Below are 24514 nucleotides of genomic sequence, written 5' to 3' on the forward strand. Positions count from 1 at the left end.
TAATTGGAAGTTGAATTACAACAATCTAACAATATAAGTCGTGAAACAATAAGTCGTGAAGTTTGAGAAGTTTGTAATCTTTCAATTATCTGTCTTCGCTAAAGAGAAAATGATTCCAAGTTTTACATAAAGCAAATAATATATCCAATGTTATATATACCCAATTCTTTCCTCCAATTATGAGATATATTGACAAGTCTTCTTTCTCATACAACATTATTTACAAATTGTTTTATTCACATTATAATTCAATTTATAAAATAATTGTTTTATTCAATATTAATATATACAAGGTGTTCAATAATAACCGTATCACCTCTCGTGTACAGGTGGAACGTGTTAAATTGAATAGAAAAGTTCTGTATCATTTAGCGATTTTCGATAGTTATTACCGGACACTTTATATATAAATACATATACATATAGTATATACGTAATCGAATATATATAATTATGTACACAATTGTTTCATCATAAATTGGTATTTATGATAGTCAATTAGAAGCATCTGTTATTAACGCCTAATTATTTGATTGGATACGCAGGTACAAATGACTTATTCAGCACTTTCCGATCCACTGTTTTCTGCGGGAGCAATAAGAGCGCATTAGCGGCTTGACAGCTAAATGGCTTATCATTGCGGAGATTTTTTTTGCTATAAGCCCTCGCGAAATTATCCCGCTTTTTCCATTGTAAATTCGCCCATGTCGCTCTAGGACGCTGATGCAAGATATATCGCTGCTGTATCTACACAATATAATTTATAACAATATTATAACAATACGCACATATACGCACATAATATCTCCCTTCATTTCAAATTTCAAATCTTACGCGAGCTGGAATTTTGCAAGGCATCTCAAACATGCGGTGTATCCCGTTCAAAATAGGTAAGAGAAACAGATGCGCGGAAATGAAAGCAGACACCGGATTTTTCGGTAAACATACAAAATACTTCATTTCGTCATTAATCGTGCATGTTGCAAACGTCGTCGATTTCCCTGGCTTCAAGAATACGTTTCCTGAAAAAATATACGTATACAAGATGTGCCGAAATTCGAGGATAATAAAATTGCAGCATGAAATTTTGTGAAAAATTAAGCACTTGCTATCTTTTATTCCAAGAAATAGTTTTTTTGAATCATAAAGAATAATTTAAAGCTAAATTGTCATCTATATTCGTGAGTTTAACTTTTTATATCTTATAAATTGCTGCTCGGAAAAAAATAATTTCGGACAAATAATTTCGTTATTTATTTTTTTATAAACTCATACTACAATTTTATTATTCTCGAAATTTATGAGACATTTTTTATAATTCTCTCTATAGGCGCGTCTCTTTATATTTTTTGTTACTGCAATGTGTACTTGGTTCAGAGATAAAAATACCGAAATGTATAGTGGCATCAAAGTTATTCACTAAAATGGGCTTCAACAAATCATTATCGTTCGTGCAGCCTATTGTCACAAGTACGTCCACTTGATTTAAAGCGTCTTCGATTTTCATACTTATAGATTGTGTACTGTGAAAATATCAATTATTATTCTACCATTGTTACACTAATAAAAATATTAGTCGTTTGTATATTAAATAAAATATAATAATGTAGCAAGAATTACGCAACAAATATCGATGCACTCACTCATGTGTCACAATTCCGAAATCCATTATCAAATTAAAACCTTTATCTTTTAATAGCGCGATTAGGCTTATTCTGTTGCTATCGTAAACAAATCCCGGTCTTAAAGGCTCTCCAGGTTCCACTAAGAACTCTCCAATTGACAATATACCTATCGGTACAGGTTCCATGACTAGAACTTTTTTACGACCTGTAGTCGCCAAAAGTCCTAATTCCGCTGGACCAATACGTATGAATGCAGGTATAATTATTTTGTCTTTCCGTATATCGCTACCGATATCTCTTTAAAATATATAAAAAGCGTTCAGATGAAAAGAAAAACAATATTTCAAGAGATAATATTCAAAAATAATATAAGGAATTTAAAAAGATAGTATTTCGAAAAGAATATATATATATATATATATATATAGAAAAATATTGAATTTTTTTCGTACTTAATATTCCGCCCGAATTCCGGTTTAATCTTTATCAGAATTAAATTGTTCGCGTTATCACTTATTATTTCCTTTACATCCTTAATTGACACAACCGCTGTTGCTTCTGGAATCAGTTACAGAAATAATAGTTAATTCTTTACTGCAAATAGAGAGAAGCGTTAATTTGTAATTAAGTTAGTTTGTAATTAAATTTCACCGTCAGGAACGCGCTCTCCGCTCATCACATACATGCATGTCCCAGGTGTGAGAGATACTGGGGCGGACTGCAAAAAATTTTTATTTTAATTCTAGCCCGTTGTTCTATATAAGCTTTTAACATCACAACTTACTGTAGTTCTGTGCAGTACTAGCCTTTCGCCTTCACCATCACTTGCCAATACTGCGTATCCATGTTTAGTGGCAGCTCTAAATGCTGGTACATTGCAATTGGAATGCACGGTTTCGGCTAATATTCTGCCGTGAGCATCTTCTGTATCTATATATTCATATAATCTTTCGTGTTCATCGGACTTTACTATTCGTTGTATTTCCACCAATGCATCTTTTACAGTAATTGTGTCTTCCTCTTCCTGTGAAGAAATTTCATTGTATGTGCAATCTCACATAATATTTCTTTTATCATCTTTAATAGAACAAATAGCTTACCTCGTACGTGGATTCAGACCAAGAAGATTCACTGTCACTATCGTCTTGATTTGCAGTGCTAAGGTGCTGTGAGGAAATTTAAAATATCATATACAATTTCATAAAATCTCTTATTATGTTTAATATAGAAAATATAGTTTACCTCCTCCATTGTTATGTCAGGCAACGAAGATTTCTTGACAATAGCGCAATCGCGATCATTAATTGTGAAAAAATTTAATTGTATGTAATTGTATATAATCTCATAATATTTTTCTTATCCTTTCTAATATAGAAAATATAAAAGCCTACCTCAGTTCTCATTGACAAAGAAGATTCCGCGCCAGTAGCGGCTTCACTTGCAATATTTGCCTGTAAAGGGATATAATTATAATTATAATAATATATTGTACACAGACAATCTTACGAAATTTTTCTTTTTCTCATTTAAAGTTTTTAATATAAAAAATATTTTACCTGCTTTGTAATTAAATCTGCAGGAGATGTCTCGCCATGTTCGGCGACTTGATCAACGTGTACCTAAAAAAATTTAATATAATTAAAAATTAAATTAAATTAATATAATTAAAATTTCAAATCTCTTATTCTCTCTTATTTCTGTTATTTCTAGAAAATACCATTTCTGAAAACAAATCAAGCTGAGATTCTCTATAGCATCTTGATACATCCTCCATCTTAAAGTGATCAAATTATACATTTTGAAAATCTTGCTCTCTCTCTCGTTACTTCATTATATCTAATATAGAAAATGACTTACCATTTTTGTAAATTTGTTAGGTGGAAAAGAAGATTGGCGTTTCTTTTGCTTTATGTCGTCTTCCTAAAAAAGATCTAATTATATATATGATCTCATAAAGTCTTTTTCTTCTATCATTATTTCATTGTTTTGATGTGAAATATACTTTACCTTCGTTAAAGGTGAAGTTAAAGAACAAGCAGATTCATATGTGACATTCGGCCTAATATTTTTCTATAACGAGACATAATTGCATGTTTAACTTCGTAACATACGATCTTTCCCTCCCTCATTACTTCATTTTAATAAATCTTACCTTCTCTGTATGTGGATTAAGCATAGCTTCTTCATGGGATTTGATTTGACTTTCGTCTACCTGTAAAAATATTTTATTGCATGTACAAAATTATTACATTGTTTCTAAGACATAAAAAATATCTTACCTGATCTGCATTATTATTATTATTTGAAGAAGATACACAGCTAGCTGAACGGACAGTTTGCTGCATTTCTCTCTGGCATATTAATCTTACTTGATATTTGACTCCTACTATTGAGTCGATGAATGTTACTACTTCTTCATTAGAGAAGCCAAAGAAATTAAAGATTCGCGTTTCATATCGCTTTCCACACAAACTTCTGAAGAAATGCATTTAAATTGTTATATAATTTAAAAAATAAAAAGATGTAAAATATATAAAAACAAAAATTTACCGTTGAAACGGGCATTCCAATGTCTCCAGTAATTGTATATCTTTGTATTTTTTAGTAATTTGTTTAGTGATAATTTTTTCAATCGCTTGAATTGCATCAGAATTATTCTCATATTCATAAGATAAATAATCAATTGTATAACCAATAACAAAAATAGTATCAACAGGTTCATTTCCATCGCACCAAAAGCGTATTTTTTCCTATATCATATACATAAAAAAAAATATAATAAATTGAAACATAATATAAATTAATAATATAAAAAAATATTTAAAATATCTAGTTACCGTTATGTCACTTTCATTAAATTCTGACCTTACATCAGTTACTTCTGCATTAAGTTTTTCCATAAATGTGTTTCTAATAAACTTTATTAATTCGTCCATCTCGCAATTATATGCAATTGTTGCATCTACGTCTTCCCATACATTATTTTCGGCATATACTGCGTAATTATAATAAAATTACTAAAACTTTATATATATAATACATATATATGTATATATTTGTATGCTTGTGTATGTGTTTTTGTCATACAATAAATAATTATAATAATTAAATTTTATTAATTTAAAAAATATATGATAAGCACAGCGTATAGATGTATTTCTTAAATTATAATTTGATTCAAATACTTGCATTAGTAGTAGAGAGTAATTTGAATACATTAGAAAAGTAAAAAATATTTTTATGATATGTAAAATTATAATAATAACAATCAAAGATATTGGACAGCATACATGGCTACATTTAATCTTCGCATTTAATAAACGTAGCGTACAAGTAATGAAAATATTTTGTACGTAACGTATCTTTTCAAATAGGTTTTATAACATTTTAACACATATTTTTTCCTACATGTATATAGAATATTTTATATCGAAAATATAAACGTTATAAACATACCGGCTAGAATTCCGTATTTTATTGATTCTGATGTCTTTTCAGCCATTTTCAATATCTCTTTATGATACTTGCTAATATGATCGCCGCAGAATTTTTATCGTTCCGATCATATATGTGTTTGTTCTCAACCACCAAACTCATCGACTGACTTTGCTTACCCATGAGAATAATATATCGACAGAAACTGTTTCGATGAGGAATTGTTTACATTTTTTTCCTCCAAGTGTTCTTAATACGTCATACAAAAACGCGGCGATCATCTTGTCTTTCGTTTCGTTTTCGATTTATATCATGAGAATATTAAATTAATTATCTGTCTGTCATAATGTGAATTATTTGAGCGTCAGTTTTCATGAAATGCGACAACATAAGTAGAGATAACGCGAATGTCATTAAATAATTGTTACCATCAATTTTTCAGTAAATATTCATCAAATAATTAATTCGTTTCTCTTGGTAATATCATACATTTTAAAAATCGCGAAAAAGCAGATTTTAACGATGACAATGGCTGCGTTCAGCAGGAAAAGCTGCTTTGCAACTGTTGTAAAATTCGTGAGCCTGATTGGCGTATGCTCTTAATTTTGACTGAATCTAAGAGCATACACCAATCAGATTCACGAATTTTACAACAGTTGCAAAGCAGCTTTTCCTGCTGAACGCAGCCATTGAGCGACAGACTATTTTTAAAATTGTATGGATTCCGTGCGCAAAAAAAGAAAAGGAAAGCAAACTTCCTTCCCTCTCCCACGTCTTTCTTCCTTTTCATGACATTTTGTTTGAAATATTTAATTGCGAGAATTTCTCCCAACTATCTCCCAACACTCTCATTCGTATATTAATATATCATATGTTTACATTCGATGTATATATATATATATATATATATATATATATATATATATGTATATACAGGGTGAGCCATTTTAATTAACGCACGCAATTATTTCGGAAACAAAGCATTTTAGAGAAAAATGTTTCAGACAAAAGTTTTATGGTTTCGAGGGGGCCATAAGATGGTATCATTGGTTTGACCTTGAAGAGTTATTTGAAGGTCACATGAAGGTCACCTTCAATTTCTTAAATGGAACCTACTATTTGTCATTACATATTCATGTAGCTTATCTCGAGAGCTTTCCAAAACACTATAACTAAGTACCTTTTCGTTAAGTACTTTTTGAGTTATGAGGCTTGAAATAATTTCTTAATTTTACATAAACCGTAAAATATCTTGTAAAATATTCATTTTTCGATTATCTTATCTTAATACTTTTATGTACAAAATAATGAGAGGAATCAATTGGTGTAAAGAAAACACATAGTTGTTTTTAAGAAAAAATATGGAATTGTTAATTGCAAATTATATATTTTTTCTTCAAAACAACTATGTGTTTTCTTTACACCAGTTGATTCCTCTCATTATTTTGTACGTAAAAGTATTAAGGTAAGATAATCGAAAAATGAATATTTTACAAGATATTTTACGGTTTATGTAAAATTAAGAAATTATTTCAAGCCTCATAACTCAAAAAGTACTTAACGAAAAGGTACTTAATTATAGTGTTTTGGAAAGCTCTCGAGATAAGCTACATGAATATGCAATGACAAATAGTAGGTTCCATTTAAGAAATTGAAGGTGACCTTCATGTGACCTTCAAATAACTCTTCAAGGTCAAACCAATGATACCATCTTATGGCCCCCTCGAAACCATAAAACTTTTGTCTGAAACATTTTTCTCTAAAATGCTTTGTTTCCGAAATAATTGCGTGCGTTAATTAAAATGGCTCACCCTGTATGTATACGTTTAATATAAAATAGCTGATTACGTCATGACAGCCATGTTTGATTCGCCTAAAATGCAAGGAATCTCGGAATCGGACCACAGTGTTCTACCTACGTCCAAAGTCGAGACATCCAGTGCTCTTGGCGCTTGTTTAAGTGTGTTGTGCGCGATTATTTATAATCGAAAAACTAATTGTGATAATTATATCCACGTGATTACGCGATGGAGCATCGCAGATCGATCGAAGGAACTCGATCGATCGTGATCGTGCCATGATAATCATCGTTATTTACGAGACGAGAACAAGAACTTTTTAGCTTGTCGTGTTCCGATTATTTTAAGTTTTAATAAATATCGCTAAATAAAGTAAGAGTAAATAATATCGGGAGTGCCGAGAGAAAAGTATCGGGCGCTTCTCATATTATGCATGTACGATCAAGTTAATCGCCATTTAATCGAAATATCTCTTTTCGGAGTCGCTTTTAAAATCGAGAATATCGCAAGAGCGCGCGCGCCATCTGTCGGGAGGCGCTACCGTCCGAGGTGCTGCGCGGCCCCGCGAGGTGGCGCGCGACTCGCGGCTGCCCACTCTCCTCCTCCCGGCGGCGTGACGTACAGTCAGTCAGTGACAGCTGACCGAGGGGAGCGTTCGGAGTCGCTTCCACCGCGTCCGCGTGTCCGTGTTGTGTCGTTCGCGTGTTGTGTCGTGCGTCTCACGCGTCGCGAGTGATCCGAGGAAAAAAATTGACATTGTGGAAGACGAAGGAATCCGAAGGATCCTCGCATCTTCCTGGCCGAAACGGTGAAAGGTTGCGCGGGACGAATCAAGACGTCATCGACGACGGGTCACGAGTGCCACGGAATTGCCACGGTCAACGCAACACCGGGTAAGTAGTGATCGTTGTTTCTGCTCCGAATCAAAGAGAGATTTTTAGCGAGTATCTTGAGAAATGTTTGACGACGAAAATTTTTGTGACAAGTTTCGCGCTTATTTCCTGAATAGGATTGTCTTATTTATACACGTTCGCGGGATTTATCGCGAGGTGCGATTGTTGTTTTTTTTTTCACGTCGCGTTGACAATGTTGACATTGTGCTTGCGACGAAGATGGTGCGTACATGTGTGCGTGCGACATGCGTGCGTCGCGCACGCGAAACTCGACGTTCTCACGACTCGGGGTGACTGACACCTGATGCATCGATGACCATGCCGTGAATAGAAACGCGGAATCCCCGTCTATTGAATCGACGACATACATTTCTTGAGAAGTTTCTCGCGTAAGATCCGAGCGTCGTTTGTTTCGTTTCGTAAAAAGAAAAATCGGCGCTCGTTGACATAACGAGACTCGCAAAAATTGTCGCGTTACGTCATGCGACGAATTTGCCTTTTTTCAAACGGGAAAAGGACTCGAAATTGAGAGCGAGCGTCAGATGGCGTGGTGTCCTTGCGCGAAGGTCGATGACGCGCAATGCGCAATTTTCTGAAAACAGCGTTGGATAAAAACAAGACACATTCGCGATTAATAACAATTTCAACAATTTCGCAAATGGATTAATGTGTATATATTTTATGTGTACGATAGCATATTTGTATTTCAAATCTCGAATGTTTTTCTTTCGATACAGCGCTGGAAGTCGCGACGCGAATAGATTTTAAGTTACGAGGTACACCTTGGGAATGTAACACGTAAAAAACGACTTATTAGTAACGGTAAACATAGACCATTTTGCATCTAAAGTTTCAAAATAAATTACATGAGAGAAAGAGCGAGCAAATATACTTGTATATTTAATTATAATATTCACGTGTGTGAATTGATTATTGAAATATTAATTTATATAAAATTGATTAAATAATATTATTTATAAAATTGATTAAAAAAAAATATATTTTTTAACAATTCATAAAAATATGTATAAATATATATTTCTTAACGTATATAAATTAATAAATTTCGCGACAAAATATTTCTTTCATGAAAACAAGAATACAAATATACATATTATTTCTTTTTAAACATTAACTCTCGATATTTTCAAATCTAAACTTGATATTAATGTTCTATTTAAATTTGCTCCAAGTTAAACACTGAGAGACTAACATTCCATTGATTATTTTCGTATTTCTGAATTTTATTTTATAAAAATTTTTCTTGCTATAACTATTTTATTAAAAGTTGATTTTAAATTTTACATAGAATAATATTTGCTCAAGGCTAGTCTCATTGGGAGTTTGTCTATTTTGTCACAATATATTCGCAATGTCGTTTGCGATGTTGATTTTTACTACGCAAAGAGGCAAACGCACCGCAAAAATTACAACTACTAGTAGAGAATCATAGAAACTAAAATTATCTGAATTTTAATAGCCTTATTTATTTAATTCGTAAAATTTCTTATCAATCAGAATAGATTTTACTTTAATTAAGACGTGCTAGCAACCTGATAAAATATACTTTAAAATATAAATGTTCGAAAATGTAGTTGCGAACTAAACTTGATATTTAGCTGAACTATTAAATATAAATGAAACTTTATTATTCATCTAAATGGACTTTACTTTCTCAAACTTTGTCTTCAATATTTAATTACAACTACATTTAATTTACATTTAAATTGTTAATGTTAATATTAATGTTATGCGATTGTATGATATAAATGTTCCCCTGAAATTCACCCCCCAAAAATAGGTTGTAAATTCATTTAAAATTCTACAATATTAAAATTAAATAAATGGACGGAATTTTCTAGCATATTCTGTGTAAACGAAATTAAATTAGTATAATAGAGAAATTTTAGGTATCTCACGATATGACTAATTCCCGGTGAGGAAATAAAGCTATTTCCATTATAATTATATTAATATTTTTATAATTATATTAACATTTTATAATTAATTTGTTACAAATATGTCAGACACATATATTTCAGATGCATATAGGTATTGTGTAGAGCAGGACATACATATTTTAGCGTATTATTATGCAGTGCCGTGCTAATCGATTGCATTACAAATCAAATATTTGCGTACGCTCTGTTTGTTAATTTCCTGTTGATGTATCCTCGATAATTAGTTTAGTTAGTGATTAATTAGTTTCAAAAGCTAGGATTTAAATTTTATTTCAGCGAACAATAATTTGCAATATTTATCGCTTACCACAGATTAATCCTTAAATGGAAATAATGTATACATAATTATTTGATTAAAGAGATATGTAGTTCCCGAGAAAAAAATTTTACCTTTTTATTCTTTTAGATACATGATACAAAAATATATTTCTATTATTTTAATTTATCACTAAAACAATGTATAAATAAACGGATATATATTTTGTTTTTAATTCAAATAAATTATTACGAGTTATTATACAAGATTGATGCTACAAAAATTTGAGTTGAGCCGACTAGATTGCAAAATTTCGCAACCATGCTTATCCATCAATTACACGTGTTCATTAATTCACCTTATTAGACACTATTGTCAGAAATAAAGAAATCCTGTCCTGAGAGAAGGTTCAGTTGAAGATACGCATATGATACGTCTCTTTTTATCTCTCTCACGGAACAAAGTACATTTGTATCTTTCGCGGAAAAGTGCCACAAATTATTCTCAGGGCGCCGCGAAATTAACCAAGCTTCTCGTAGCTAACACAGTACCATATGAAAGACGCGGTAAAGCTTGGAAACGACGCGCAAAATAAATATCACGGCGCCGCCAGGGTAAGTCAACATCATAAACGTTATACGAGCTAGCGAGCAAAAATAATAGCGCGAAAACCGTAGGCGAAGAAAAGAGGAGAGGAGCGAAATAATCCAAAAGGAAAACCGTCGAGTCATTTTCCGCAAGCTTTACCGGGAATTATCGTTTACTTCTTCATCGCCCTCGCTACATCCTCTATTAAAAAAGAAGCACTATTATACAAATATTCCATGTCATTACGGCTAATCTAGTTGCTCCTTATCGGAATATCCGCAGTTTTATGCGAAACGAGCCACGTTTTTTTTTTTCGCTCGATGGTGTTGAGTCGCATATATGATTTTACATCGACATTACATTTTCATTTAATTTCCGGAAAACGCAAAATGCACGTAATTGAAAGAGAGAATTCATTAATGTTTCCCTCGCGTTTTTTTTAGACGATAATTGGCCGCAGAATTCAAGATAGAAATCTATTCATTTTTACGTGCCACGCATTTCGATATGAATTCTGATTCTTTTCCCACAAGTTTCTACTGTAAATAAACTTGTTTCGAATATTACGGACCGCCTAAAGGGGGCTCTGAAAGGGATTTTCTTAATGATTTGTACGACGCGGCGATTGTTCCTAATGACTTGCATAACGTGTCGCAAAGTTTCTAATTTTCGTCGACCACCCCTCTTTTATTCGCGTTTCGCGATAAGAATAATTAACTACTTTACGCGTATCGCATCCCGAGTAAGCTTATCGCGGTCGTGGAAATTATTTCTTATTTTCCGCAGCAGCGCCTTATTACGTTACGGTTTTATAAGCCTTTGATAAAGCTGTAGGGTACATATTTACAACCATGTGTGCATAATCGTTTAAAAAGTCTCGTTACTCGTTTAAATTTACTTGGACGGGTAATTCAATTCTATGCAATCCGCCTTAAAGTAGAACTCTTTCATTCGATAATGTCAAACTGTTGATATATGAGCACGATGGTAAATAACGAGAATAAATTACGAGAATATAATATTATTGGCTGTATAATTTAATCGCGAAATCGGGAAATGTATAAAACGTGATGTTGAAGCGAAATCCATTTACGTCTCTCGAATAATTTGCCGTTGTCGGAACTTGAAGAATTTGTTATCTGAAAATTGAGTTGTAACGATGTGGGATGTGTTATCCTGTCGCTGGAGTAATTATATATTATCCAAAGTGAGATGTATGTACTGTGTATGTTACTGGAGTATAAGGCAAATTTGCATCTCAAATAACGCGTGAAGCTCGTTTTGGGCGATCGATTAATCTTCGAGATCAAATTCAAAACAGAAAAAGAATTATATTTATATTAATTATGATTTTTTTCGTAGCTATATATAAAATTTAAAAGCATTTGAAAAAGAAATTTGTGTGTCTGTCATAAAATATATATCAGGATATTCATATCCATTAAAAATTGTGGCAAATAAATGGAAAATAGAATTTTATCACGAATCGTGGATCTGAAGCAAATTTTTAGACAAATGTTTGAATATTTTGAATTTTTTTCTAATGTACACATTAGAATTACTATCGAAAAATATCTATAACAATGCATAAAACTCGTTTTCAGCGAATGATAATTTTTGCGATCAAATTCGAGATAGAAAAGTATTGTATTTATATTAATTATAACTTTTCTGTTGTGTGCGCTATGAAATATAAAAAGCATTTGAAGAGAAAGTAAATATGTGTCTGTCGTAAAATACACATCAGGATATCATATCCATTAAAAATTGTGACAAATAAATTGAAAATATAACAATAAAATTTTATCGTGAATCATAAATTGTCTAAAGCGAATTTTTAAACAAATATTCGAATACTTTTTTTAAAACGCATACATTAGTCACTATCGAAGGATATTCGCATTACGCATATCGCGTAATTATCTCGTCGGATCCTTGACGGCGACGAGTGGAACGTTATCGTTGGTCGTTTGAATAATCGTCGCGAATATTCTAAGATAATATCCGGACAAGGTTAAATCCGGGCAATCTCTCGCCATTTTGAATCGTTAACGCGTATATACGCGAAAATCCAACAGTGTCCTTGTTTCCGCTGTTTGAACACGGCGTAACCTGCCCATAAATCAAGGCGTCGCGTCGACGTGAATGGTCGCGCTGGATGGAAGCGACCACGTCGCCTCTCTGTGAACCGGCGATACGAGGATACGATCCTGCACTCGATGCATGGATTCATCCCCGACGCGCCGGGGAAACCTCCCCGCGCATCTTCCCTGCGCGGCAAGGATCAGGGATTGTCGAGTAACTTGTTGCGGATGACGTTTGGGCGTTTCTTGTACCCGGTCGCTGATGGATCCAACGTCATGCTGCACCGGAGGAATAGCGGTTATTCGCGTTAATGATTCCCGCCTGTCTACATCTTATCTGTGAAAGGAACATAATGGGGAGAGCTGATGAGCCTCCTGTTATCCGGACACAATGAAACGCATATTATGAGCGTAAGCTGACGGATAGCAATGATATACCTGTTATCGATTATCAGGATTTGCAAAAATACACACATACAACACATACACATAGTCACACATACACGAGAGATATGATATGATACGAAAGATAAAAGTGTAAGAAGCTGTCGTTTTAAAAATTAAATTAAGTAAAATAGGGTATCTATTCCCTGGAAAAGCTGGAATTTTTAGCGATTCTGGGGGATTTCTTTAAAAAAAAAAAAGACTCTCTTTGACAATTTTGTTCTTATATTATAAACAGTTGGCAAATCAAGTAAATTATATATTTAAAATATATCATATACATATATGTTTTTTGTTTACAAATTCAATATCTTAACAAAATATTAAAGTGTTCCTATTGTAATATTGTATTGTTCTTTATTGTAATTTGTAGTGATAAAAAGTGGAAATTTTATGCAAGTAAGATATACTTATCTTGGAAAAGTTATTTAATTTTTTTTAAATTTAATTAAATTAAACATTTAATTAAACAAATTTATTATTTATTAGAAATTAAATAAATTTAGCACTTGAAAGTTAAATGACTCTGTTTTTCCTTCGTACGAATGAGAAACATTAGAAAACATATAATAAACAAACTTATTTTAGAAAGTTGCACCCAAAAATCTTTAAAATATTATGTGGGATTCTTGTTTCAATGAAAATATCTGAAAGAACAGAGAATTTTTTACAAGATTTGACATTCGGATTAAAGTTTAGACATCCCGATTAAAAAGTATTTTGTTTTAATTTGTCCAAATATATTCATTGCTTCGAAAGCTTCGCTTTAGCGAAGAGAGATGTATTTCGACGATATTATGTTATCAGCGTAAATATGCGTGCGTGGTTTCCGCGTGAATTAATCTCTCTCGATTAAAGAGCGATTGAACGACGTCTTATAAGTTAGCGGAACAAAATGGGCGGAATCAATTATAATTGATATTTTTATTTGTTGCTCATTTGTTGCTAAAAAGTTGCCAAAGAAAAAAATGTGTTGCTCTGTAATTTTTTTAAAAAAATCATGTTCCGCTAAAGGAAGATTAAGTTCGCGGAACAATATATATAACAACAAAATTATACATAATAATAATATAAAAATTTGTTGCTAATTTGTTGCTAATTTGTTGCTCTTAAAATATTCAATTTGTTGCTTGCAAAATAAATTTAAACAATAGCGGAAAACTTTTCACAGCGAGCAAAGTTACAAGAGTAAACTATCAGAAAAAAATTTGTTGCTCGTTTAAATTTGATATTGGAATATAGGTTGAATTTGTTGCTTTCGAAATATCCAAGTTCCGAATTAGTTGCTCGCGCAATAAGTTTAAATAATAACGAAAAACCTTTTACAGCGTGCAAAGTTTAAATTACATCGAAAACATATTGACTGAATTTTTACTTAATATAGTTGGCACAAGTATTCAAGGCCATATAAATCTTATTAATTGTTATTGTATCGTCATATACATATTCTTGTAAATTAATTTGTTATGAGAGGGTTTATTATCATTATTTAAACTTATTGCAACAAACTCGAAACTTGGATATTTCGAAAGCAACAAATTCAAACAATATCTCAATATCAAATTTAAGCGTGCAACAAATTTTTTTCTAGTAGTTTACTCTTGTAGCTTTGCACGCTCTGAAAGGTTTCTCATCATTATTTAAACTTAATGCGCGAGTAACAAATTCGGAACTTGGATATTTCGAAAGCAACAAATTCAACCTATATTCCAATATCAAATTTAAGCGAGCAACAAATTTTTTTCTGATAGTTTACTCTTGTAGCTTTGCACGCTGTGAAAGGTTTTTTTTATCATTATTTAAATTTATTTTGCAAGCAACTAATTCGGAACTTGAATATTTCGAAAGCAACAAATTCAAACTATATTCCAATACCAAATTTAAGCGAGCAACAAATTTTTTTTTAGTAGTTTACTCTTGTAGCTTTGCACGCTGTGAAAAGTTTTCCGCTATTGTTTAAATTTATTTTGCAAGCAACAAATTGAATATTTTAAGAGCAACAAATTAGCAACAAATTTTTATATTATTATTATGTATAATTTTGTTGTTATGTATTGTTCCGCTAACTTAATCTTCCTTTAGCGGAACATGATTTTTTAAAAATTTGTTGCTCTGTAATTTTTTTAAAAAATTACAGAGCAACAAATTTTTTTCTTTGGCAACTTTTTAGCAACAAATGAGCAACAAATAAAAATATCAATTATAATTGATTCCGCCCATTTTGTTCCGCTAACTTATAAGACGTGATTGACTTATAAGACGTGATTGAACGATTCGTTAAAACGCAGCGATGCGTGGATTCGTATCCAGGGAAGAGAATGTCGAACCGCACAAGCTCCACCGGCTTTGAAAAAACCGAATCCTGTGTATTTCGCGTATATTTCGCCAACGATCATTCACGCTAGTTCTGTTTCCGATAGTTAAACTTCCTCCCTGCCTCCCTCCCTCCCTCCCCCCCTCTCTCTCTCTCTCTCCCGCTGCCTGCTTTACGCACATGACGTAAATCACGGGGCGCAATCTCATAATTTACGAGGTAAATGACCTCTGCCCCGTCACTCGCTGGTCGGTGTAGGAGGATATATGGGGTGATTTGGAAAGAGTATCGCGAACTTGAAAGCTTTAGCGTAACAATCGTCTAAGTAAGACAGAACGCGCGTCTTTAGTAACTGCGTTTTGTCATGTGAAACTAATGTTTGAAATATGGACGATTTCTTGCATTATCTCGATAACAGATGTTCCTATGTTATCTTTTCTTCTCGCGATTTTTGATTGTTTTCTCTTCTCGCGAATAAGTCTGTAATCCTTCGTAATTTATGGCTATTTCGTAACAATTTGTTTGCGCCACATTTAAGTATTTATATACGGCACTTTTTCCATTTCACATTTCAATAGGATTATGTAGAATATGTTGGCAAGATTGGATTCGCGTTTTAGAAACACCCAGTATTATTAAATAAAAAAAGTTAGGGCAAAGTGTAAATGGCGCATAAAAACGTTTCCCGGTTCCACGCTCACCGAATAGAGCTACACGAGATGTGAAAATAGATTAATCTTTCGAGCTAATCGAGTTTCGACATTTTTGTCGGGGGAAAAACCGCGTTAGTTTTCGACAATGAATAGCGTCCCGCATAAACTGGGAACATCGTTATAAATGGTGAATTAACGATGTAAAAGCGGCGAGCTAAATTAATTTCGATGAAGTAATTAAATTCGAAATATACCTTTTTATTTGATCCGCCAAGTTTAATTAATTCACAGTCGAAATTAATTTTTTCCTCGGATTTTCAATGAAAGAGCCAACGTTGTGGACACTCGGCAGGATGATACGACGCGATAATTTGACAAGAGGCGGCATCGCGACCCATTTTCCACGCTGAAAATTCTTGGAAACGTGCTGGCGGTTGTTATGCTCGTTAAATGAATCGTCAACCAGCTGTCTCTATTTAATAGATAGCACGTGTTAAATGTACCGGTCGGAGAGAGAGAGTGAAATATTCAGCGCGAGAAAAATTGTGACATATTTATTTTTAAACTCCGAGGCGTCCGGGTTACCATAGAAAATCTCTCTTCTGCCCACGCTATAATTCCGCGCTTGAAAGGTGGAAGCAGACGTAAGTCGAGAAATCCGTACAATATCAAATTTTTTTCAACATTCTGTGTATTATTTCGTATATATGTTTACAATTAAAACTTTTCGTGCGAATTTATTTTCTTATTTTCTTATTTTTGATCCAAAGGAGAGAGTCTCGCAATCTCGCAGGCTTTTCTCTTTTGAAAGAAATATCTCGGTGATCCACAAATTAAAATGAAAAACGTGTATTTTAAATTGTCGATATAAATTTTAAATCATTAGTATTGAAAATGAAAATAAACTTTTACAAACTAATTTTAAGAGTAGAAGAATTAATAATAATAATAATAACAACATATATATAAATTTAAAATACAAATTTATGGGTAAACTTTAGTTTTTATATGTGAGCTTTACTTTAAATGAATTAATTCAAGTTTTAATTACCTCAAGATATTTTATGTTGAATATTAAAAAGTTAGAGGAGAAAATCTTCTACTAAAGTTTCGCTTAGAAAAACTTTATTTTAACTTCACTTCAATACTTGATTCTCTTTTTTAATATTTCGTAAAGATTCTATGGACGTTATTTTAAATAGTTTTTCTTATTTGTAGAAAAATATAATTTATTTATAAATAAAATTGTTTTGCTATTTTCTTTCGCAATATAGATTTATCATATTTTAAACGTTATTAATTTCTTTAAATATTACGTTTTCTTCTTTTTTAAACGTTATGTTTGCACAATTTCGGAGCTTGACTCGTTTCAAATAAACGAAGAGCTTGCTTTATATAATCTGCAAAGTTTGTATTTGTAGTATGATTGCAGCGGTGCAAAAATGTCAAAAATGTCAAAACCGATAATTTTGCATTTATTTCCTTTTCCTTTGAACGCATAACTTAATATTCGACTGACGCGATCACGATTGTTAATCTAGCCAGATAGATACGCATCGACTCTTAAAGAGAGCATTAGGGATATAGCACATGGAAGCAGTGAAGCAGACACGAAATGTAATAACCTGTAACTGCATTCGCGTTAATTAATTCAATTACGTGTACAAGATGCGCGTGCCGCGAATTGCGTATCGAAACCAGTTTGCACTGACGTAGTTTCCACTTCACTAATTTCCGTCCGAAAGTGTTCACACGAATGTAATGTTGTTTGTCCTTTATTTATGACAGTGGTGTTATTTTACGCAATGGAATTCCCACTCAAAAAATTAATTCGTCAAATATACCTCCTTGTGTGACAACGAATTGAATCTACACATAAGACAAATGTTTTTCAACTTTTTAACAATTTTTTTCATTTATAGATTTGTATATAAATATTTTGTTTCAATAAACTTGTTGGCTAAATTTGTGGTGCACTTATTTTTTTTTCTATTCAATAAAAGAAAATATTTTTTGGTAAAACGAATATATTGGTGAAGCTTCTTGTATTTACTATCAAATTGAAATTTTCTTTTTTGACATAGAAATAAAAATAACCGGCCTTAATCTGGATGAAAAAAAGCAATCAACATGAAAGCAATGATGTGTGAAAAGTCGCGCAAATCCTGTTTGTAATAGTTTACATAATTACATCGTCAAATCGAAAAGATAAATACATTCTCTTGGCGGCTGGTTGCAAATGGAAAATGGAATTTTATCGATTTATAATCGAGAATAATTTATAAAGCTGACATTTTTTCAATGAAAAATTAATTTGCTTATGTTTTTCGTCAAATTATTGTATTAGATTCGCGAATAATAAGCTCGTAAATGACCCGTACATGTGAAAAATATGCACGCTATTCTCTTCTATGTTTCACCCGATACTTTCATAGGTGATATTATCGGAGAATTATTTTTATTTTTAAAGCACTTTTAGCATTTTTGCCCGGTGTCGTAGAAAACGCCATGCACAAGGTTAACGTGGAAGATATCAAGGCGCAATATGAGTTTCAGATGCGAAATTTTCTTTCTCGCACGAGTAAGATAGACGACTTCGTATATATTCGCCGAAGCGAGTCTCTTAAACGTTAATGTTATGCAAACGCGAGGGAGAGGAGCAGGGAGGGGTTTTGCTTCGTTTCTCAGTCTTGCATCGCAGAGTGTCGGATTAAAGATAAGACGGAAGAAGTATCGCACTCGTTCGTTACCGTTACGATGATAATGAAATGAAAACATCAATGAGAGCTCCCGGAGGAAAGCGAGTCGCTCTTAATACAGGTGCTTGAATTACCTGAAGGAAACGAGGAGCTATACGTATATCACATATCGAACGACGTGTGTAATATGTTACGTATGAATAAGAAAAAATTACTACTTTTATTTTTCTGGTTAATTAAAATTGCTAGCCAAGTGACAGAAGGTTGATAGAATCTTTGACATTTCTGCATCTTTGAAAATGTCGAGACATTTTTTCGACATTTTATATTCGTCCAGTCAGCACCGCTTCATGTCGTCCTGCGAAAAAACTGATTTATCTACCTTGTCTCTCCGGAGACACGTGGAGAGAATAAATAAATGTCTGAATTAACTTGTGTCTCGTGAATTTTGCCAGTGTTGCGGAGCATTTTTGAATTTCACGACACAAAAGTATTTCACTTTCGGTGCATTTGGACGGGAAGGATATATGTACTTAATTGCATACGTGTACTTGCATAGCTGCAAAATAAAGAGATGCATATTGTTACAAATATTTCGAGTGTCCTTAAATATTTCAGTAAATATTTTACTGCCGCATGTTGCAGGATGTGCAAACAGAAGCACGTAGAGCATGATAAATTATATGCCTCTTCAAATTTTAACGTCAGATACAAATGTATGAATATTAACTCTTGTGAATGAATTATTTTTATGAGTGAGAAAGACATTATTGCGATTTCAAACTATAGTAGATCATTAAATGATAATGTGTTGGTTGTTGTAATATTAATTAGTTAATTAAATAATTAATTAATTATTGTAAATTAGGTTTGTCGCAAAATTTATTATTATAATTTATGTATTTTGATATAAAATATTTTATAATGAAAATTATAATAAAAATAAATGTACACATTTTTAATTAATTTTTGGAGAAATATTCTCTTTAGAGAATATTTTTAATTTAAATGATGCTTCATCCACGGATGCAGATGGAAATATTCGCATATTATTAAGAGAGTAATCCGAGACAAATGTATATCAAGATTTGAACAGATGTGCAAGTATTTTATACCCGCGACAGCGAAATATTTTGCGTACAAATTCGATTGACCTGATTAAAATTTCACCGTGAATTTTCGGTGATTCGTGCACAGATTTTCGCGATTGCGCACGTCAAGCTGTAATTCACTCTTCGTGTATGTTGTTTGCGTGGTTGTGCTCCTTTGTTTTAAGATATATATTTACTCGTGTGGCACGATCTTACGGGGCTAAATTAATGCCTCCATATATTGTGTCCTTCGCAGATTAGTATGCGCGCGAGGTAATTCGTAAAGCGGCTCATTCGAAACGTGACGTCTTCAATCTCGATCACGAGAGATGGAGATTTCGTGATATTTCACGAGCGGCGAACGAAAAATAATTATCTCGTGCAAACGAGAAATATAAAACTGGAAACACGAGAAACAAATGAGACGGCAGAAAAAGTTTGTAAAATTATATAAACGCTAAAATCCAGAATCTGGATCCGGAAAAATTTAGAAAATTCCTTCCCACAAAGGGCATCTTTATAATTTAAAACAGAGCTCGTTATTTACGACAAAATTACGAGAGCACATTTTACTCTCTAAATTTCTTAGAGTGAAATCTAACTCCAAACGAGTGAATATTCACTCCAAGTGATAGTGAAAATACTGCCACTCGTAATTAGTGAACATTCACTTTTCACAAAAGTGAACTGTTTAACTCTGAACGTAAAGTGAATGTGTCACTCGGTTTGAAGTGAATAATTCACTCAATCAGAGTGGAGTCATCACTTTCGTCAAGTTATTTTTCACTCAATTACAAGTGAACAGATTCACTCTTAGGAAGTGAGATTCTAAGCCGTCTTTTACTAATAATAAGATAACACGTTACGTATATGACGTGAAGCTTCGATTAGTTGAAATGAGAAGCAATCATTGCTTTTTACTTGAATTAATCGAAGCTGAACATCGCACACAGCATGTTATCTCATTGTCGGTGTAAAAGCCGATTAACCTCCTTTTTTCTTGTCACAGCTATATAAATATATTTAACGTTACACACACAAAAATATGTTTACATTTCGAAATATGTTAAAATAAAAAGATATATCCCTAAGAAGTTACTTTAATATGTCTTGTATACCAAGTACACGTGCGACGAGTTGGTAACGTCGCGAGACAACGATACGACAGTGTTGCTAATGGCGGACTCATGCGCGTTTCACATGCGCTTTATTCACTCTTCATGAGTGAAAATTTTCACTCTATATAGAGTGAAAATGCTACATAGAGTGAAAATATTCACTCTACAAAATAGAGTATACATATTTACTCTATTTTGCAGAGTGAATTTTTTACTCTACAACAAAAAGTGAGAAGAATTCACTCCTATGAGTGAAAAATCACTCTAACTAGAGTGACTTGACCAGTCACTCAATTTTTCGAGTGCATTTTCACTCTAAGAAATTTAGAGAGTACGATTGGTTAATTACGAGAAAATTACGAGAGAACATTTTACGACTGGTAATTCAATTCTCCGAGTAAAACAAGGGATTGTCACGTTCAGAGAGCGCGATTTCTCGGAAAAAAGTTGCATACAGGATTTCGCGAGCGACTCGAGTAAAGGGGTGAGACACGCGAAAAGGGACGACGCGGGACTTTCTAATTCTATTCAATTAACAATTTAGTTAGCGTATCGCACTAGTTTGTGAGATCCGATCGAATTTCTCGCGATTGACGTCAAGTTTTCGTTTTTACGGCACGAAAATTGGCACCATTTGCCACGTCGGGCTACAGGCTCGATCGTGGACAAAAAGTGAGATAATTAGATTCTATTCGGAGGATCATTCATCGCGTCACATTTCGCGGGAGGGAGGAGAAAATTCCGAATTACACCGCACCGAGATAGATATCGAAATTACGGCAAATCTCGTTTCTCAGATAATGCTCTCGTGATAATGCTGTTAGGTGTGGCAGCACTCTTGGCACGTTCTACAGCACTCATTATGTCGACCGAGAAGGAGAGAGAGAGAGAGGCAAATAAAGTCTTTGACCTTAAACTCGAATTCAAATGCGTGATGTAATGCTTGATCGTTAACCTGCTCTTGCACGATTCCAATATCCACCCATCGCACTCGCTTATTTGTTTCTCGCGTTCGAACACGCGAAACCAGAGAGATTGTTGGAGCTAGTCTGTTTTTATTGTGACTCGATCGACTCACATTCCGTGTCTTGGATCCTACCTCGTTCTATTTCTCGAATAAAAAGAACCGCGTGATTCTCTGCAATCTGCATTCTCTATAAAGTCTTCCTCCATATTTTATTCTATCAATAATATATTTTTCTAAATATTTTCACATGATTTCGCGTAACCCTGTTATTTCTAAATAATATACACTGATGATATCTATATAGAAATATTTATATTTAGATTCTGTAATTTTTAAAATAAAATTTTAACGAATATTAATGAATGATTTCGTAAGTAGCTTCAATGCTTTTTATTATTTTTCAGTATTCATTTTTCTCGCGTATAATCTTCAATATAATTTCTTTCAAGAGTGAAATTTTTTTACGTAAAAAATTGGTGTTCGATTCAGGTTAATGTTATTAGAATTTCCAATCTTTTTATAAATAATTTATAAAAGTTACATCTCTCTTTCTCTCTCTCTCTTCACGAATTTTTCGTGTGTCGAAAAGCGGCAAACGTTTCGTCAAATCTGGAACGTACTTGTATAACAGAGTCACGTCGTTTTTGACGTGACATATAATATTTGATTATTGGAAAACGTTTTTTTTTATGAGAGCCATCCATAAAACTAAGACTTTCGGGATCCGCCATTTTGTATGTAACGATCCGAGAGTCGGGAAGCATCCGTTCCAAGCAGTTTCTGGAATCGACGATTCCTTCAGAAAGTCTGATTCGAAGGTAAAATATCTCTGGCAAATTTCACGGATCGAAAGAAGCTCTCGCCGATTCTTCTCCCATTCTGTCGCGTCTATTGTGGATCATGTGAATTTTCGGATAAGTCGTCGTCGTGGTTCGAAACGATAATGATATCGGTCGAACCACATCCCGAGGAAGGTTGTCAGGTCCGGTTGGATCATCGCCAGATCGTTTCCTGGTCTCGCCGCGGATATTCCGCGCGATGCCCGGCAAATATTAGACAAAGGACAAGGAGATGTCATCCTTCCCGCACCAGCTGACCCTGCTGCCAATCTGATTTTCGTCGAATATATAGGGATGTAATGAACCACCCTCGTGATATTAATCCTCCAGGCTGCTATGTCGTGGCGAGCTCTACATAGTGCTTTGGGACTATTCTCCAAATACTCGAGAAGCATCTGATTATAGTTGGCGAATTAAATTTGCGGGGAATTTTAACGCAACTTCTCGAGCAATACGAATGAATTGTAATAATGAAGACGCCTTGTGTCTGTGAAGCTGGCACGACAATCTACGAATTATAAAAAAATACTAAGAGTTCTGATAGCACTTTTCATAGTTCTATAGTTCCTGATAAAAATTAAAAAGAGTTCCGCATTCCTTGTATTAAAAAATCGAAATCGAAAAAATGTCGTGCTAACTTCGCGAATCTAGCACGACACTCTTTCCTCTAAAGTACCAAAACGCGTTGAATATTATTATTTTTAGCAAGAGTTCCCGATAGTTCTGCTATAGTTCAGCCTATATATGCAGTTTTAGGTCGATATTCCAAAAATTAATAATTTTTTATGAATTTTTAATGTTCTTGACCAGCACGAGACTTAGTAAAAATGTGTCGTGCTGATGATTTTCTGTAATTTTAACGGCAGTTCTCGACAGTTATATAAAAGTTCTATCCTTTAGAAACATTTATACGTAGAGATCCGACCGTTTATTATTTCATAAATAATTTTTTACAATTATATTATTAATTGTTGGAATATCGACCTAAAATTGCATATATAGGCTGAATTATAGCAGAATTATCGAGAACTCTTGCTAAAAATAATCATGTTCAACGCATTTTAATACTTTAGAGGCAGAGTGTCGTGCTGGGTTATTGTAAAAAATTATTTAAAAAATAGTAATCGGTCGGACTCCGTGTAAAAATGTTTCTAAAAGGTAGAACTTATATAGAACTATCCAGAACTGTCGTTAAAACTACGGAAAATCATCAGCACGACACATTTTTACTAAGTGTCGTGCTGGTCAAGAACATTAAAAATTCAAAAAAAATTATTAATTTTTGGAATATCGACCTAAAACTGCATATATAGGTTGAACTATAGTAGAACTATCGAGAACTGTTATTAGGAATAATAATTTTCAACGCGGTTTAGTACTTTAGAGGGAGAATGCCGTGCTGGGCGAGAATCTTAAAAATTGCTTAAAAATTATTATTTTTTGGAATATCAACCTAAAATTGCATATATAGGCTGAACTATAGCAGAATTATCGAGAACTGTTGTCAAAAATAATTATTTTCAACGCGTTTCAGTACTTTAGAGGGAGAGTGTCGTGCTGGGTTATTGTAAAAAATTATTTTAAAAAATAGTAATCTGTCGGAACTCTGCGTAAAAATGTTTCTAAAAGAGAACTTATGTAGAACTGTCCAGAACTGCCGTTAAAACTACGGAAAATCATCAGCACGACACATTTTCACTAAGTGTCGTGCTGGTTAAGAACATTAAAAGTTCATAAAAAATTATTAA

At 33.2% G+C, this 24514-nt stretch overlaps 2 protein-coding genes across 3 annotated transcripts in view; one reads left to right on the top strand and one right to left on the bottom strand.

Annotated features, from left to right (window-relative positions):
- Window positions 1-83: 83 nt before the first annotated feature.
- On the bottom strand, window positions 84-5204 carry LOC145959361 (gephyrin-like). Of its 2 annotated transcripts, XM_083078134.1 has the most exons (19): window positions 5082-5204; window positions 4463-4620; window positions 4176-4375; window positions 3905-4100; window positions 3778-3837; window positions 3633-3695; window positions 3483-3545; window positions 3343-3399; window positions 3182-3244; window positions 3017-3076; window positions 2868-2900; window positions 2726-2791; window positions 2410-2649; window positions 2277-2343; window positions 2078-2183; window positions 1644-1922; window positions 1390-1523; window positions 835-1022; window positions 84-747 (listed from the first exon to the last, which is right to left on the bottom strand). In XM_083078134.1, the coding sequence occupies exons 1-19, from the start codon at window positions 5125-5127 to the stop codon at window positions 526-528; spliced, it is 2301 nt and encodes a 766-aa protein (XP_082934260.1). In that variant the 5' UTR covers window positions 5128-5204; the 3' UTR covers window positions 84-525. The 2 variants fall into 2 exon arrangements, with proteins under 2 accessions (XP_082934260.1, XP_082934261.1); XM_083078135.1 differs by lacking the exon at window positions 3343-3399.
- A 1785-nt stretch (window positions 5205-6989) lies between these two features.
- Tpst (tyrosylprotein sulfotransferase) overlaps window positions 6990-24514 on the top strand; it is a 375255-nt gene continuing 357730 nt past the window's right edge. The window contains exon 1 of the mRNA XM_083078154.1: window positions 6990-7752. The gene's annotated coding sequence lies outside the window, so the exon portion shown is untranslated. The remainder of the gene's footprint in view (window positions 7753-24514) is intronic.

Source organism: Camponotus vicinus, unplaced genomic scaffold (assembly GCF_025532165.1).
Source record: "Camponotus vicinus isolate PSW18456_S1 unplaced genomic scaffold, iyCamVici1.0 SCAF_1, whole genome shotgun sequence".
NCBI lineage: Eukaryota > Metazoa > Arthropoda > Insecta > Hymenoptera > Formicidae > Camponotus > Camponotus vicinus.